The sequence below is a fragment of the Pimephales promelas genome, chromosome 19, assembly GCF_988280905.1.
Source record: "Pimephales promelas chromosome 19, fPimPro1.hap1.1, whole genome shotgun sequence".
In the NCBI taxonomy this organism is placed as follows: domain Eukaryota; kingdom Metazoa; phylum Chordata; class Actinopteri; order Cypriniformes; family Leuciscidae; genus Pimephales; species Pimephales promelas.
The window spans coordinates 27,592,238-27,610,601 of record NC_142787.1 but is presented as its reverse complement, the minus strand read 5'-3'; the positions used below and the strand labels follow the sequence as shown (position 1 = coordinate 27,610,601).

Sequence of the window (18,364 nt, the reverse complement as noted above, 5' to 3'; positions counted from 1 at the left end):
ACTCAACAATTATATAAAAAAAAATAAAAAACTAGAACAATGAAATCGCTAAAAATGGCTTTATGAAAGTTGTGGAAATACTCGCAAAGACTCCGGTGTCCTGGATCAAAGACAGATTTGACAAAGAGGACAGAGGAGGTGGGGGAACAATAACATCCCTGTAATTCACTGTACAATAGACGGGCTGAAATAGACTCTTTTTATCTGTAAGGTGGTTTGTTTCACTTGGCACAGCAGCTGGCAAGATTCTTAGCGGGTTGAATCAAGCTCAGTCCGGGCAACAGCTCAGAACTTTAAGCCACAGTTGTGGTCTTACACAACGCACACAATGGCTGCTTTCTTTCACTGCTCACTGCTTTTTGTTATCATGAAACTAATATACGTACACTCACAGCATAGTAATGTGGCAATGATATATCTAGCAGTCTGGAATCGTCTTCCTTTGTACCAGGTAACTTGGAGCGTTGACCTTGTGTGCTTCGATATATCAGTTGCCTTGAAAATATTCCCTAAATCCCCAGCAGGAGATACTTTTCGGGCCGTACAGTGCACACACATCTATGATAGGCCACAACGAGGGCGGCAGTGCTAATCTCTTTCTTGTGCTCTCCACGAGGTATGGGTGACACGTAGGCGAAATTAAATCTGTAAGGCTTTTGATCTGGCCATGAGAAATGCATGAATGCCATGACGTCTGTTATCCTGAGGAAACTGGCACACCAACGAGACCTACACATTTTATTGTGACATTCTGATTTGGCTACACTTGACGTGGGTTAATGAAATATATATAAATATATTGTATTTATGAACATTTTGAAAAGACTTAAACATCCAAGTTGATTGTACTTAAAAATTGAAGGCAGCAACTTAACAAATTAATAGCTGGGATAAAAAAACAAAACAAAGTATAATGTCATTGGCCCACTTTAGCTTGAACACTAGAAGTACACTAGTGCAACACTTTAGGAACAATGTTGTAGGGTTGTCAAACGATTAATCACATCCAAAATAAAAGTTTGTGTTTACATAATATATGTGGGTGCACTGTGTATAATTATTTTGTATGTATAGTATATAAATACACACACGCATGTATATTTAAGGAAAAAATATTATTTATATATCAAACGATTGTCAAACGATGTCAAAACGGGCTGTCAAATGATTAATCGCGATTAATCGCATCCAAAGTAAATGTTTGTGTTTACATAATATATGTGGGTGCACTGTGTATAATTATTATATATATATATATATATATATATATATATATATATATATATATATATATATATACACACACATGCTTGTGTATTTAAGGAAAAAATATTATTTATATATCAAACGATTGTCAAACGATGTCAAAACGGGCTGTCAAACGATTAATCGCATCCAAAGTAAATGTTTGTGTTTACATAATATATGTGGGTGCACTGTGTATAATTATTTTATATATATATATATATATATATATAAATACACACACATGCTTGTGTATATTTAAGAAATATTTTCATGTATATACTGTATATAGATTTATATATAATTCATATAAATATAAATATTTTATACATAAATCATATTTTTTCTTAAATATACATGCATGTGTGTGTATTTATATATATACAAAATAATTATACACAGTACACCCACATATTATGTGAACACAAACTTTTATTTTGAATGCGAATAATCGTTTGACAGCCTTAATTTATATATAATATAAATTTATTATATATAAATCTATATACAGTATATACATGAAATATTTCTTAAATATATACAAACATGTGTGTGTATTTATATATATATATATATATATCAAATAATTATACACAGTTCATTTATTTTGGATGCGATTAATCGTTTGACAGCCCTTCAATGAATGCACAGACTCATTCATGAGGAAACAGCAGTCATCATTATGTCTATTAAGGGTTTATGTAACCCATTGATGAGTGAGATGTTAAGTAGATGTTTTGAAGTGACTCATTGGGCTTTTCTCAAAATAAATACTCAACTGGATTCTAAGAGGCTTACATAAAGACCCGCCAACTGGTTAACCTTCTTAACAGGAGGAGAGTAAGGACTTCTATTGGTTTACATTAGGTGTTGTTTTTGTTATCTTTTCCACAGAACGGATTTGTCCTGCTACAACTCAGTAAATGTGTTTGCCCAATCTGAACTTTCAATACAAACCCGCCCACTAACCCCCTATTTAAGGTTAAATCAGTAGAATTTCCCCCCAAAAATTAAACTGGCCAATTACATACTCTAAACCATTTGTGACATGATTGATGATCCCTTTGACCACTGAAAGATATTAAATGCCTACTCAGTCTTATTAATGTTGCTCCCCATAATGGGATTTGCAAAATCCTTGTAGGAACAATCATTCCCAGGCTCAGGTTCTTACTAAATCAGGGTCAGTATTACTTCTTGATCACTCTAATAACGTTGTATTTGATTTAGTAGACTGATAAGACCTATAAACATGAACTGATATCTGTGGGTAAATGGACATTTCATAGCCTACATGCAGTGCATATAAACACAGAACGGGAATATATATCTTCTCACGTCAAACAACAAGACATGCCGCTGAGGAAGAAGATACTACGAATCTGTTGAAGGATCCACAGGATCCACTGGACACTGGTGCCATATTACGAGCAGAAACCAGCATGAGAACTTCATTCTTTGAGAGAACTGAACTGTTCATGGTTATGAAACAGACTTTTTTAGGCACATGCCGCTGTGAATGAACCTGGGAACCTCACATAGCTGGCTTAATGCCATCACACAGCTTCACAGATACCAGAGATGCTTCATCAAACTGAACAAGCTTGAGGTTTTCACAATTAGGAATTGATTGGATGGATGGTTAGCGAATGTCGTGATCTTGTGTGAGTAAGTTCAAAAACTTGCAAGCACAATAGCCAGTTATTCTACTTTGAAATATGTCGGAATGTCTATTTTTGTTTCGCTCCGTGTGTTTCCACCCAGTCCCACATTACTAGGGTTGGGCAAAAATATTTGATTTTTCAACTTATCGTTTTTTCAAAATGTGGTCAATTCAAAATCGATTCACAAAAACCAAGAATCGATATTTTCAACATCCAAAAGCCAGTATTAGTTTTCCTACACTGTTCATAGGCTTGTATGTGAATGTAACAGCTAATGATGTGAAATTTGATGTTTGTTTTATCTTAAACATAAAATAACTAGTGCTGTCAAACGATTAATCGCGATTAATCGCATCCAAAATAGTTTGTGTTTAAATAATATATGTGGGTGCACTGTGTATAATTTTTTTAATATATATATATATATACACACACACATGCAAGTATATTTAAGAAAAAAAAATAATTTATATATAAAATACTTATATTTCTATATAATATAAATTATATATAAATCTATATACAGTATATATATGAAAATATTTCCTAAATATATACACAAGCATGTGTGTGTATTTATATATATATAATAATTATACACAATGCACAACACAAACATTTATTTTGGATGTGATTAATCGCGATTCATCGTTTGACAGCCCTAATTTAAATATCTTATATATATATATATATATAGTCATTTACATCAACCCGCATAAATACGCCATTGAGCGCCATCAAAACTATGCCAAAACTATGGGCGGCAGTGTAGGGAGAAGGATAAAGCCATGCTAGCCATTCAGAATCCTCAGAATTGACAACAACAAATAACACCAGTGACTTCCTGTTCCTTTCAAAACAACAAATATGGCGCGAGGTTTGTTTGCGTCAAGGGGGTAATCCATCAGCCGAAAGCCGAAGCATCCTCTGAGGGCCGCCATTGTAGCAGACCATCACTTGCAGTTAGCATTCCATTGACTCCCATTCATTTATTACTTTGTATCTTACGTTATGCCGTAGAAGCTGTTTTTGTAAAATTAGGCTAACGAATTGCGTCATAACCACGGGACTCTCTGTCGCACAGTAGAGAAATTACGGTATAGACAGGAAAAGAAGCTCGCAGGCAATCTTTTACTGTCTGAGGCAATCAGGGGACGTGAAGGTATAAAGTCAAGGGAGAAGCCCATAGAATCAACGGGACAAAATATTTCAACAACGGATTTGTTTCAGATTTCAATTCAGACTTGTCTTGGCACAGCTACTAGAAGACTTACACCTGTCGGACAGTTTACTAACGTCACATCTACGTCGTCAAGTTCAGTTTGAGCCTACGCAGTGCACTCAGGCATCAGGAAGTGAGTGCTTCTAATGGGCTTCACTTTTCTCCGTTGAAGTCTTATGGGGTCGCTGAGTCCATTTCTTTTACGGTCTATGGTTTGTGCGGACAGACAGTGAAGTTGAGTTACTTAATGTCGCTTTAGACTACAACGCAAGTTTGCACTAAAGTAAAAATGAGTACCACCTTAACAGCATCCATGATTAGTAGCCAAACAAAATGTAAACACAGGGCTCTCACATGACGTTAAGCATTTTCTGCTGCATAATGAGACGTTTGAGAACCTAAAATCCTATTTCTCCCAGTTGACATGGCAACCCATAACCGGCGTTATCAGAAATCTCCACTTTGGCCGGAGTGTAAATAAGAGGCCAAACAGCAGGGAAACATCTGCGTCTTCCCTTCATGTAAAACGGCATGGGTCTATGAATAAATCTATGACTGGGATTGGACAGTTCCTGCTTTTTAGGCAAAACAATGAATGATGCAATCTCGAGCTGGCATTGCGTCATACATTATATGAAATGCATCTTATTATACCTAGAAATGATGCAATCATGATGAAGCGTACATCACTCTGCTAATCAAATTAGCCCATATCAGCTCTAGAAATCATACAGCAGGGGTGCAAAACTAAATTCCTGGAGGGCCACAGCCCTGAAGTTCAGTTCCAACACACATACCTGTGGTTTCCAAATAAGCCTGAGAAACTTGATGATATGGATCAGGTGTTTCATTAAGGCTGCTGCTAAACTCTGCCAGGCTGTGGCCCTCCAATAACTTTTTTTTGCACCCCTGTCATGCAGCGTTGTGCTCTCTTATTTGTTTTGCAGAGGGATACACTTCTGTTTAGCCAAAATGAGCAGAGATGCCTCATACTTGTGTGAACAATGCAGATAACTTCAAATGGAGCCCATAATAAGAGATGAATTTAATGAATACAAGAGATGAGCCAAGAAGTGCAGAGTAGACAGAACTACTATCTGTACATAATTGCTTTTGGCTTTTGTTTCATAATAATTTTGATTTATGTAACCATTTTGATGATTTTTAAAATGATATATAATCAGGACGGGTTCTATCTACACACTATATGAAGAGTTCAGATGCAAAAGCCTCTAAGTGCCATTTGAAATTTTCTTCTAGAATGATCATTTTTATCAAGCTTGTATATTTAAGTTCAGTGATTTCACTTAAATGGCAAAGAGGATTACCTATTAATTGTCATTTAAGTGAAATTACTGAACTTAGATATACAAGTTTGATAAAAATCATCATTGTAGAAGAAAATTTCAAATGGCACTTAGAGGCTTTTGCATCTGAACTCTTCATATATAGACGTAAAATGTATTGGTGCTATTAGGACTACCGATGTTGGCTGATCACTAAAAAATAGTACCCAACAATGTGACTACACCACTGTCCATTAAACAGGAAACAATGGTGTTCACAGGTCAAGTATTTAAATTATTATTTAATAAATTATTATTTAATACATTATATATATATATATATATATCTTTATTTTTGTAGTCAATATGTAGTAATAATAATGATAATTAACATATTATTTAATTGTATACATAATATGCATAATACGTTTTCTGTTATAGCAGTCTAAAAAGTCGTTTAAAAGCTGTAAAAAAAATAAATATAAAAAATCTGATGCAGATGCGTTCCAAAACACAGAAATTACCTTAAAATGGATTTTGTTTAGCAGAGTAAATTACAATATATATAAGACTATTTTATAGATAGCCAATATATGATATGCCAACACAAACACAATGCAATTAACGTCGAGGGATGAATAAGCTACCCTTCTGACGTATTATTCAAACAGCATAATTGTTAAATGTGAGATCTGGCCAGTCTGAACTGGTACCAGTCAGTCAGTTCTGGGCTGATGCAACTCTTACAACAGATACAACTACAACTTCCGGCCATCATTAGTAACGTGCGTCTATGATGAGCGGGAACTCGTGTCGAGTGAATGAATGAAAACACGACGCTTCGAGACTAAAACACGACGTTTTACGAAACAAATCTAAAATACAGCAAATGCAGGGAACAAACCCGAGGCATGTAATACATTTAAACAGACAATTTGAATAACATTTAAATTAGGGGTGTTCGTTCTTCCCAGAGCCAGTGGATATGCCATGGTTCTTCTTAGCTCGCTAAGGCACACATGAATTAACTTACTTCTTCAAATAATAAACCTGCACAATAATAGAATAAGAGATGGGGAATATAATTTGTGGTATGTCATTAAATGTAATTTTATAAAATCGATATAATAATGAATGGTTAATAAAATAAATATAAAAGTCTGAAACCGTAGCACACAGTAACCTTATTAGCAAACATAATTGCATTTATTTCGTAGAATGATAAATTAATTATAAATACATAAATCAGCTGTTTCTTGTTTAGCAGAGTGCACTAGCTAGTCCAATATAACATAATGTTACCCTACATTCTAAAACATATAAGGTTAGATTTTTTTTCTTACCATATAACGTCGGTCTAATAAATGCAAATACTGATAGGCTCGCGTTAATGTCGGTGCTGTAGGTTAATTTGTGAAGATTATTTCATGCAGTAACTGTTAGTTCGATTGCATCATACTGTATATTTTACCGGTGCACTAATGCACATTCTGCAGTCAAGATGGACTGAAACGGTCTTATTTGTTATATTAAAAGCCAATATCTATTATATGCAGAAGAGAGAAAAGTTACCTCTTGGTTTCTGACGCGACGGTGCCGATTACTTCAGTTTCTTGTATTTACCTAGTCTGGCTGACCGTGTGTGGGTGATCGCTCTTCATCCTCAGCTTCAGTCTTTACGTTTTGACGCTGACCAATCACCAGTGAGCTTCCGATGACGTAGGGTAAACAAACCGTGTCGCCATCCGCTGAAGTACAATCAGCCTCGAGTTTGAGAGGGTTTCCATTCATTCGCAACTCCCCCCACCACCAACGTGAAAATCTATAGTATTTAGTAAATGATTCACTTTCATATCGTCAAAACTACGTAAAACACGCTAAGCCATCAGAACTCAACAAATCCCCCCCAATTACATGACTAGTAAATAAAGAACTTGCCAAAACATAGGCTACTTGAGTTAAAGTAAAGCAGTAGCCTAAGTATTGATGAATAAGTAGGCCTGCTGATAAAAACAAGGGACAGTCAAGATTTTATTGGTAACTAACTTTGATGCAAAAAAAAAAAAGATCAATGCCCATAGTGTACAAAATGTTCATGTCAAAGATAAACTTTAAAGGAGTAGTTCACTTTAAAAAAAAACATTTGCTGATCATTTACTCACCCCCATGTCATCCATCCAAGATGTCCACGTCTTTCTTTCTTCAGTTGAAAAGAAATTAAGGTTTCTGATGAAAACATTCCAAGATTTTCACCATGTAATGGACTTCATTGGGAACCAAATGGTTCAAGGTCCAACTGAGAGTTTCAGTGACGATGAGACACCAGACGATGAATAAGGGTCCCTTCGAGTCATGACTCGAAAAAAGATTTGTTCATTTTGATTCACGAGTTTGAACAGGAGAGTCACAAATGCTCATCACAGAACAGAGCAAGGCAAGCATTTGTGCTAATAAAACTTAAACTATTTTATTTATTTTTAAATGGTTTCACTAGATAAGACTAGACTAGATTCATCGTCTGGTGTCGTTTAAAGCCCTTTGAAGCTGCACTGAAACTCTCATTTGGACCTTGAACTGTTTGGTTCCCAATGAAGTCCATTAAATGGAGAAAATCCTGGAATGTTTTCATCCAAAACTGAAGAAAGAAAGACATGGATGGACATCTTGGATGACATGGGGTGACTAAATTATCAGCAAAAGTTTTTTTCTAAAAGTGAACTACTCCTTTAATTTTATTTTTATCATTTTCTTATTTGTGTTTGTTTGTTAGTTTTACATTGTTTTCTCTAAACTACTTCTTTGCAGCTCCGGGCTCCAGGACACACCCTGAAACTTGTCGATTCAATTTAGCTCCAGCTTTGAAGCAACTAAAATCAGATTTACCTTTATTTACAGAGCCTCTGACTCATGCATGACAAGTTTAATCTAATCTTAGGTGATTTTATATAGTTGCTTCAAAGCTGCGGCTGAATGTAATTGTCATTATTAGGTGGCAAGTTTCAGGGTGTGTCCCAGTCCTAATTTATGGACTCAGTGTAAACTAGACATTACCCAAATACCTAAATACCAAAATGAGAATGGCTTCAGTGTCCTTGAGCATAACCTCATTAGTGTACAAATCAACCTTGTGTGCACTAAGTATATACTCTTTTTATTTCCACAGCAATATATTTATTTTTATTTATGGAGAAAATCAGAAGGTTCCGACATGAAGAGACATTAGGTAATCCCAGTTTAGCTTTAGCTTTGCCGTTAAATAAAATAAACTTAAATGTGGGATGTCTTTCTGTGGTGTGGTTGCTGTATGAGGAGGCTCTGTTGTTGTAAAATAAATCTCCTCCCGTCGGCCTTGGTAAAGTTCAGATTGCTCTCCTAAGCAGGGGGCCCATTATCCGCTGAAACATAGACTTAATCAGAAACTTTTCCAAGAAATGAACTTGGACCTCGTAGGGTTGGACTTGGACTTGGACCACTCACCCCCCTCTTTTGAGAGCCGAATTGATAGCGTGCATGTTCAGGAAACATGTGGATCTACCTTTTATTAAGAGTAAACATTGTTGGTTCCCGTCCAGACAAAATGTCTGGTGCATATCCGCGATTCTCGTTTAATCTTTTTCCATCCCGTCAAGTTGGCTGAACCGTCATAAAACAATGGTAACCGGTGGAAAGCAGGTCACAGCCTTGTATTCTGTGATCTCATGCAGTTTCAGAGTTAACAAAGCATTTGTAATCTCACTTCTGTCCATTTGGCTGCTCCTTTTAGCATGTTTTCATAGAGAGGGTTAAAGTCTGTGCATCAAAGAAAGCATTGTGGGCTTTCACTTTCGGTCAGTTTGAGTAGGCATCAAAAAATCTCATTTAGCTTCCACTTCACGGACTAATGTGCCAGTCATGCGTTATGCACAAACTCGTTTCCAAACTGCTCCTACTTCAGTTAGATGAAGTCTATTAAAAGTGTGACTTCATGGATATCCTTTGCGGTGTTTGTGAGAATGGGTGTTAGGCCTACTGATAGCTCTCTTTTCACAAAGTGAGAACAAAATGACTGTAAATAAAGGATTAAGCCTAAGCATTCCATTACAGCCTAATTCATAAAGTACAATGGGCTATTACAATAAAATACTATTACTTAAAATAATCAAAAGTTTACAGTGAAAACTTAAACTACATCTAGATCTACATGGCTTTAATTGATGCAATAGAAAAGTTATCAAACGCACTGGACAATAAAAAAATTTAAGAAACAATACTAAGAAACAAGAAAGGTAGCCTGTGGGATACGAGGGAGGGGTGGCTGGAAAGGGTAAAGATTTATTTAAAAGGATACTTCACTTTTTTGGAAATAGGCTCATTTTACAACTCCCCCAGAGTTAAACAGTTGGGTTTTACTATTTTCGAGTCCATTCAGCCGATTTTCTGATATTTAGAAGAATATCAGTAACCAGAACGTTTCTGGTCCCATTGACTTCATATAGGCCTATTTCCAAAAAAAGTGGAGTAGTGCATTCTGTCCCTTTAAGTGACAGAATGCAATATGTGCAGATGGGTAGGTTCTCACATTCTCATCGAACTATAGTGTAATTTCGTGTGGTGTCCCCCAGGGGTCAATATCAAGTGTGTTTTGTTTGCAGATGACACCAACATTTTCTACTGTGATGACACTTATGATAAGGTTGGTGTAGTAAATACTGAACTAAGGGATATTTAAAAAATGGAATGATAGATATAAATTTATCTTTAAACTTTAATCAAACTATAGCCATATTATTTGGCAATCATATTTAAAAAAAAGGAAAAAGATGATTGAGATGGTCTACAAATCGACAATGTTTCTGAAATAACACTTTTAAGCGTAACAATAGAGAATAATTAACTTGGAAAACTCACATCGGACACAGAAACCTTTTGGAAGTCTCCAAAATGTCCTTTATTACAATACATTCCGTACCTTGTTCTGTTCCCTGATTCTACCGTACTTAAAACGGCTACGTAGGCTGAATATCTTGAACATGCAAGTCCACTTTTTCCTCAAATCAGAGTAATACAGGACCTTGGAGTCTGAGGAAGTAGCCTTTGTTTTTCTTTCTTGTTTTTTTTTTTTTTTTTTTTTTTTCAATGTAACAGTCCGTGTCTGACTTACCGATATTGCTCGAAATCAAATAAATTAATTAAATAAATAAAATTAATTAATTAATTCATTCAGCTTGTTTGTCCATGTGACTCACACCGCCTATTAGACTCAACTATTAGCGAATATATCCAAGATCTAAATGCCATGAGGAACATAATTATCCTCTCAGCACGCTTCTTCTACCAGTTGTAAGAATGGTGTCAGTTTATCCACATTCAAGCAGCGCTTAACAGCTTACATGACCGGCTCATTTAGGTAGACTTTACCTGCTGGCTCGATGACACTTTCCCTCTATGGCAAGCCGTTTTAACTTTTAATCATTCGCAGGATATGAATTGTTGATATCAACAATTACATTTTCACTAGTTAAAATAATAGTTTTTGATATCAGGAATTCGATTTCTAATAGTAACAATGGTAATTTTTGAGATCAGGAATTACATTTCAACTAGTAAAAATTGTAATTCTTGATATCCACAATTCAATTTTTACTTGTAAAAACTATAATTCTTGATATTAACAGTTGAATTTCAACTAGTAAAAGCTATAATTCTTGATATTAACAATTTGTATCCTGGGAATGGCCCTTTTGACTTTTAATCATTCGCAGGATATGAATTCTTGATATCAAAAATGTAATTGTTGATATCAAGAATTTAACTGTTGATATCAAGAATTAAATGAAATTAATTAAAAATATTAATTTAGTGTAATTAAAAATATTACCGTGTTTATATTCTGGAATGATACTGATTGATGAGTAATTTCTCATTCATACAACATCTTTCTGCAGCGCTGCCACCTCGTGGTTCTTCAAGAAAACAACAGCCTTTTTGACCCGTTCATTGAATTGCAGTATTAAAACGAACTTACAAATATGTCGAGATGTGGATGCACATATATTATACACACATATATATGTATTTACAATTACAAACTATAAGATTTACATTCGATTAACTATAAAATATAAATGGTTTAATCGAACAGAATGAGAGAATCCATTGAATGAGACAGATAGCGTTTATTCATGGGTAGAAAGGATGGCTGTCGGTTTAAAAATCAATTAGTGCCCTTTTCTTTACACACAGTCCTGAAAATAACCAGAATGGAAAGAGCCAGAAAATAAAATAATTCATTTTGCGAGATGGCATATATAAAACATAACAGCAGATGTAACACATTTTGTCATAATGAAATTCAGTTTTTTCACAGTGATTGAATATATACATTCCCAAAGCTTGACTCATTACACTGTAATAAACAAAGGAAAATACAATTCAAATTGTTGCAAAAGCCTTGTTATTATAACATATTTAATCAAAATGATACAAATGATATATGGAATGTAAAGGAAGACGTTGTCGAGAGCCAATCCCAGTTTTAGTTTCTTAAGTGCTACATTTGACGAGTTAGTATGATAAAAATTGTTCTCTGGATTTTAGATGGAACTACTCAACGTGATGTCACTCGTCTTTAGGATCGAAGCTGTTGCTTTAAATCAAATGAATCTCATTAGACTTTTAATTTAGAATACACTGAGGAATGTCAAAGCGGCCTGACCAAAATCTCCTTTTTATTTATTTACTAAAGAGAAAAATGGGCGGGTGGCCTGAAAGGTTTAAATCAGAATACACACAATACTATTTTTAAAGTAACATATTTGTTTAAAAATCAGGCAAAAAAGAAAAAAAGAAAAAAAAAGAGCATGTTTCCACAAAATGAGTGCATGAGGTTTAAATACAGCATAAAGTTGAGTTCATCCTCAGGGAGAAATAGATGTTGTAGTTAAGTTCTATCTGAGAACAGAAATATGTACAGGGTATCATGGACAGCAGCTGTGAAAGGCTTTGACTGATGTGCAGAAAAGAGCTGGTAGAGCAGATGGGTCCAGGACAGGGAGGGGGTTTACCAAAACCTTTGGATCACAGGCCAAAAGACATGAACACGGTTAGAGATCTTGACAGAACAAATGCACTTAGTGCAAACAATGGTGCCTCTTTCGTTCTATTATTCTGGACAAAAACTTGATTGGATAACGTTAAAGGATTAGTCCACACTTAAAGGAATAGTTTGCTTTTTTGGGTATGTTTTAGCTTACGTCAAGGGCATCCAAGATGTAGGTGTCTTTGTTTCCACAGTATTTTCAATTTTAGTATTTTTAGGTCAAACCGTTCTTGTCTGTCAGTCATATAATGGAGGTCTATGGTCACCACCTTAAAAAGCATGCACAGAGAAGTCCAAATTAAATATGATTTAATGACTCGTAAATGTAAGTACACATTGATGGCCTAAGACACGAAACGAGCGGTTTGTGTGAGAAAACGGAACAGGATTTATATCGTTTTTAACCCTTGTAACCACAGCCACGTTCAAGTGATCTTAAGGCACGGGTGCTTTGTGGGTAAAAGCGATTTAAATACTGTTTGTTTTCGCACACAAACCGCTCTCAGTAAGCCATCAATGTGTACTTACATTTACGAGTCATTAAATCATGTTTAATTTGGACTTCTCTGTGCATGCTCTTTGAAGTGGTGACCATAGACCTCCATTATATGACTGATAGACAAGAACGGTTTGACCTAAAATATCAAAATTGAAAACACTGCGGAAACAAAGACACCTACATCTTGGATAAGATAAGCTTAAACATACCAAAAATTTATTAATTTCAAAGTGAACCATCCCTTTAAGACCTTCATTCATATACAGAAAACAAATGAAGATATTTTTGATGAACTCGCTTTCACTTCATATCATTAAGGTTGAAGCACTGTAGTCACATGGACAACGTCTTTACTACATTTCTAAGCCTTGAAAGTGGTAATAACATTGCAGTCTTAGGGGGTTCAGAAAGCTCTGAGATTTCATCAAAAATATCTTTATTTTGGAACGACATGAGGGTGAGTAATTAATGAGGAGAATTTTAATTTTTAGGTGAACTATCAATTTAATAACAGTCCGAGTGTTGTGTGTGTAAACCCGGAATTTACAACACAAAGCATGCAGATCAAGACATGCAGCCAACAGCAGTTTTACTGGTCAGGACATGACAAGCAGATGCAAAACAAAATTTGCAAAGCGACAAGACTTAAGACGACATTAAAGTGAGTTTTGTAAGTATGACAGCAATTTCCCTGCAATATAACCAATTTGATCATTAGCATTCATGCAGACGTTGTTTCCCCCACATCAGTGACAACATTCTGAGAGTAAAAAACAAAACTTACTTTATTCACACCTAAAATGGAAGAGAATAAACAGAGTAAGGGGGGGAAAAAAAATGTTTTGGTGTTATAAAATCTCCAGCCGGTGTTCTCTATTTTGTTTTACTTTATTTACAGACAAACGTCACAGGCACAAATCGATGAACACAGAAGATAACTTAAATATAGAGTCATTCAGAGCAAAATGACTAAACTTTGGCAGGACAACTTTTCCACAGTCGGCACACATTTTCTCCTCTCTTAGAGAGCTGTTTTTGAATCTTTCACATGATCGACATGTTCAGAACGCATCCTGGAGTTAAACGTGCACAGGTCTCATGCACTTATTTCGAGTTTTCCCAAGTAAACGACATATTATTGTCTAAAAAGAAGGGAATATTACAGTAGTTCAACCCAACAGCAGTTTTTAGAACATACCTCTTCCAACTCCTAAATGCCTATTATTGGGTATAATAATATATACTTGAACTAATTTCTTTACTAACACCAAAACTTTTGTGAACAAAAGCATAAATCTTTAAAAACAGTCTCAGAACCAAATCTTGTCACATAAAATAGGAATAAAAAGGCTCCAATTTCTTGATTATCCACTTGTCTGAACAACATTGAAGTCCGTTCACAGAGTTAATCAGATTGAAAAGCAACATGCTCGTACAACATGGCCATTCAAATTATATTCAAAAGACGGATCGGACGGTTAAGGGAGCAAAATCACCAAGTTCCGGTTTTGATTCTGAATACTGACTAGTACTTTACAGTCCTGCTGATGGTCACGTGACTACAAAAACAAGTATGACTTAACAATACTAATTTAAAACACGCCACCAGGACATTTTCTGAGCTTGCTGCTTTGTGTAAACAGCGTAATGCTTTATATTTATGACCATTTTTCGGATCTGCTACAAATATCCAGCTCTTCGTTGCTCCTTTAAAGGAGTAGTTCACTTTAAAAAAAAAAACTACTTTTGCTGATAATTTACTCACCCCTATGCCATCCAAGATGTCCATGTCTTTCTTTCTTCAGTCGAAAAGAAATGAAGGTTTTTGATGAAAACATTCCAGGATTTTCTCCAAATGATGGACTTTAATGGGAACCAAACGGTGCAAGGTCCAAAAGACAGTTTCATTGCAAACTGTTCAAAGGGCTTTAAATGATCCCAGACGATGAATAAGGGTCTCATCAAGCGAAACAATCTCCCATTTAAAAAAAAAATAACAAAGTTTAAGTTTTATAAGCTCAAATGGTCTGTGATGAGCGTTCGTGACTCTCCTGTTCAAACTCGTTCATCAAAATGAACAAATCTTTTTTCATGTCATTTGGTTAATTCAACGAACGAAATGAACGAATTGACTTGGAAAAAGATTTGTTCATTTTGATGAACGAGTTCAAACAGGAGAGTCACGAACGCGCATCACAGAACAGAGCAAGGCGACCATTTGAGCTTATAAAACTCAAACTTGGTTAGTTTTTTTTTTAAATGAGCGATCGTTTCGCTTGATAAGACCCTTATTCATCGTCTGGAATCGTTTAAAGCCCTTTCAACAGTTTGCACTTGGACCTTGAACCGTTTGGTTCCCATTGAAGTCCATTATATGGAGAAAAATGCTGGAATGTTTTCATCAAAAACCTTAATTTCTTTTCGACTGAAGAAAGAAAGACATAGACATCTTAGATGACATGGGGGTGAGTAAATGATCACCATTTTTTTTTTTAAAAGTGAACTACTCCTTAAATGTTGTTTTAAGCATTTACGCTATTTGGAATGACACCTCGACTCTTCGAAATCAAAAAGCACATGTTCTATCAACAGTCGCTAGAGAGGACAAATATATGAGCCAACCCTCTTCGATTTACAGTGCTACAGCTTAACGTAAAGTTATATCATTTTATACGTGCACACACACAAACAAGTACATTGTATAGATGTAAAATAAATACAAGTGTGCGCGAGTAAAGAGAAACTCTCAGAAACATGTACAAAACATGATCTGTTAAATAAAACCAAGTACTGCACGGTTCATCACTCTTCTAGATTTTGCTCGGTGTAAAAATAACCGTTACTCTGCACTGTTTGCAGATAGTTAGAAGCTGACAACTGAAGAAAGAAGACCCTCCCAGTTTGGAAAACCCTACTGCCGTACTTTTCCGGGAATGTAGTTCCGGTCAATACTTTCATCCTGCAGGAACATGTGAAGACAGCGTTCGTTCTGGGCCAAAGGATGACCTGCAATTCTGAAGGGGAACACGAGCGAAATATGAATGTATGAAATCCATCAAAAGCCTCTTTAACAGAAAATGAAGGGGAAAAAAAAGGAACAATTATAATAAATTTGTGTAATTATTTCAGACCCTCAAATATTAGTAACTGGCGTCTTGTACTTTTATAATTTAGCAGTGTCCGTTGTGCATCATTTCGATGGCCAACCTGTTGATGAACTGTTCAAGCCCAGATCGTCTCTCCTCAATGAAGGACTCCTCAAAAATACCCTCATCTCCACGGAAGGGGAGCTGTCTCTTCAATGCCTTTCCAGGCAATGGAGGCACAACAATCTAGGAGATATTTTCATACATTTAAAAAATATATAAATTCATTTCTAATGGCTCAAAATGATTAAAGCGTTGCTGAAAAACCTGTAAAACACAATCTTCTACATGCCTTCTGATTTATACTTAGTAAGTAAAAGACATTTACATACATAAAGTCTAAATATTTCTATAAATACGTCTATATATTATACATTTAGCGCTGAAAGTCGTAGACCGGGTTATTTTTGCGGCTGAACTTATTGTATATGCATTTGTAGGAGTTTCCCTTTCAGACACACAATTTATAGAAGAAGAGTATGTAAATGAATCATGAAATTATATTTATTTATAATTTACCCAGTTTAGTAAATCTGGCCCTTAGCATTTAAATATCATCTTACTAAGACATATTAATGAGAGATATAGCATAACAACTGACGTTTATATGCAAGTAGTCTACTTCAAAGTTATAAATATATCATTGATTTACATTACAAGCTAGCAGAATTTCATCTCACTTTTTTGACCATACAAATATCAGCAACTGCACAAAATTGCATATTTTTGCTCAATTTGGGGCTCTGAATATTTTGTCTCTCGAGTGTGAACTCTATATTGTCCTATATAACACTATGATCCATAAAAGACCGATGTATCGAATATGATATAAAAAGCTTTTTTTAAATACAATTTTATTAATATGTAGTCTAAAGGTTAAGTCTGATCCATTAAAAATAGACTTTTCTGGCTTAAAATATGGGGTTTTACAGTGTCTACATAAAGTCTCTCAAAGCGTTTTTCATTACGCAAAATATTTTTATTTCTGCACAGAACATGATTTTTTTTATGTTCTGCACTGTAAAGACAACCATTTGTTCAATGCAAGATGTTTTCTGCAGGATATCATACCTTGCTGTCTCTTTCCAGCTCATTCTTCAGCCACTCGAAGTCGCTGTATCTTCGTCTGACACACGAGTCCTTCAGTTTAAAAATCGGAAGATTTGTCTGGATTTCAAAGGAGAAAGCATAATAAGTCACATGATTGTGTGTATATATGCATGTATATGCGTGTATAAATGTATGTATGTGTGTAACGTTAAGCGATGATGCAAGGGATTCTCGAATACACCTAACATACTTTGAAAGACATTATTGATCTGATAAAATAATATATTTGTAATAGTAAAGCATCCACGTTTATCTTAATGGCTAAGATGCAAGATAACCAAATCGGCTGTTGATGGTTGACGTTAACATAACAACAACAGCTAAATTAGCTCAATCTCAACCGTCCAAATTGCTTAAATCCAGCTGGTTTTCATAAGTAAAAAAAACTTTGTTCTATTAGCTCTAAGCCTGGCAATTCATAAAATTAAGCCATGTTTTTAAAAAACAGACGAGGGTAAGACTTTCTCTCGTCGAATGAGGTGTTAGTTAGCATGTTAGCGCGCAGGCTAACTAGGCCGAACCGAGCCGTAGCCTCTATGAGACACACACACAATCACATTCATTCACTGGCCAGCCTACCCTCATCCGGACTTCATAGGTGGTGAAGCGATTGCGGCCGACTCCTATAGTCTGCGGGTCGTACACGTCGATTTCCAGAAAGTTGCTGGGAGGGCCGTAGGCGTCCGTCAGGTCCTGCGGCTTGGAGTTTAACCGGCGAGTATCGGCCACTGTGGGTTCGGACATTTTTGACGACTTTTTTCAGACTAACTACGTCGAGGTGTAGTCTATGGCACGTACGAATGAGATGGTTTTGATTAAGACATTAAATCGATGGAGGTTAAAATTGGGCTAGATACTTCTGCGAATCTAAAACTTGAATGTATCCAGTTCAGCAACACCACAGGAAATCCTGCGTTTCTCCCCGATGCGATGATATGTGTGTGCAGCAGCTTGGGAGACGTACTTCATGACCCACCCTACATCACCCTGCTAGCCAATAGAAGTTAGTTTTTGTGATGACTGACAGGTGATTGACCTATAAGATTTGAGAAGACTGTGAGGGGGGTGGGCTCTTTAAGATTCCATAAAATAAATTTCATAACATAAGGAGAGA

At 35.6% G+C, this 18,364-nt stretch overlaps 1 protein-coding gene across 1 annotated transcript; it reads right to left on the bottom strand.

The window, feature by feature from the left end:
- Positions 1–11,559: 11,559 nt before the first annotated feature.
- Positions 11,560–18,180, bottom strand: snx12 (sorting nexin 12). Its single transcript, XM_089123602.1, has 5 exons — positions 17,830–18,180; positions 17,212–17,307; positions 16,202–16,326; positions 15,918–16,008; positions 11,560–12,466 (listed from the first exon to the last, which is right to left on the bottom strand). The coding sequence occupies exons 1-5, from the start codon at positions 17,992–17,994 to the stop codon at positions 12,374–12,376; spliced, it is 570 nt and encodes a 189-aa protein (XP_088979728.1). The 5' UTR covers positions 17,995–18,180; the 3' UTR covers positions 11,560–12,373.
- Positions 18,181–18,364: the final 184 nt, after the last annotated feature.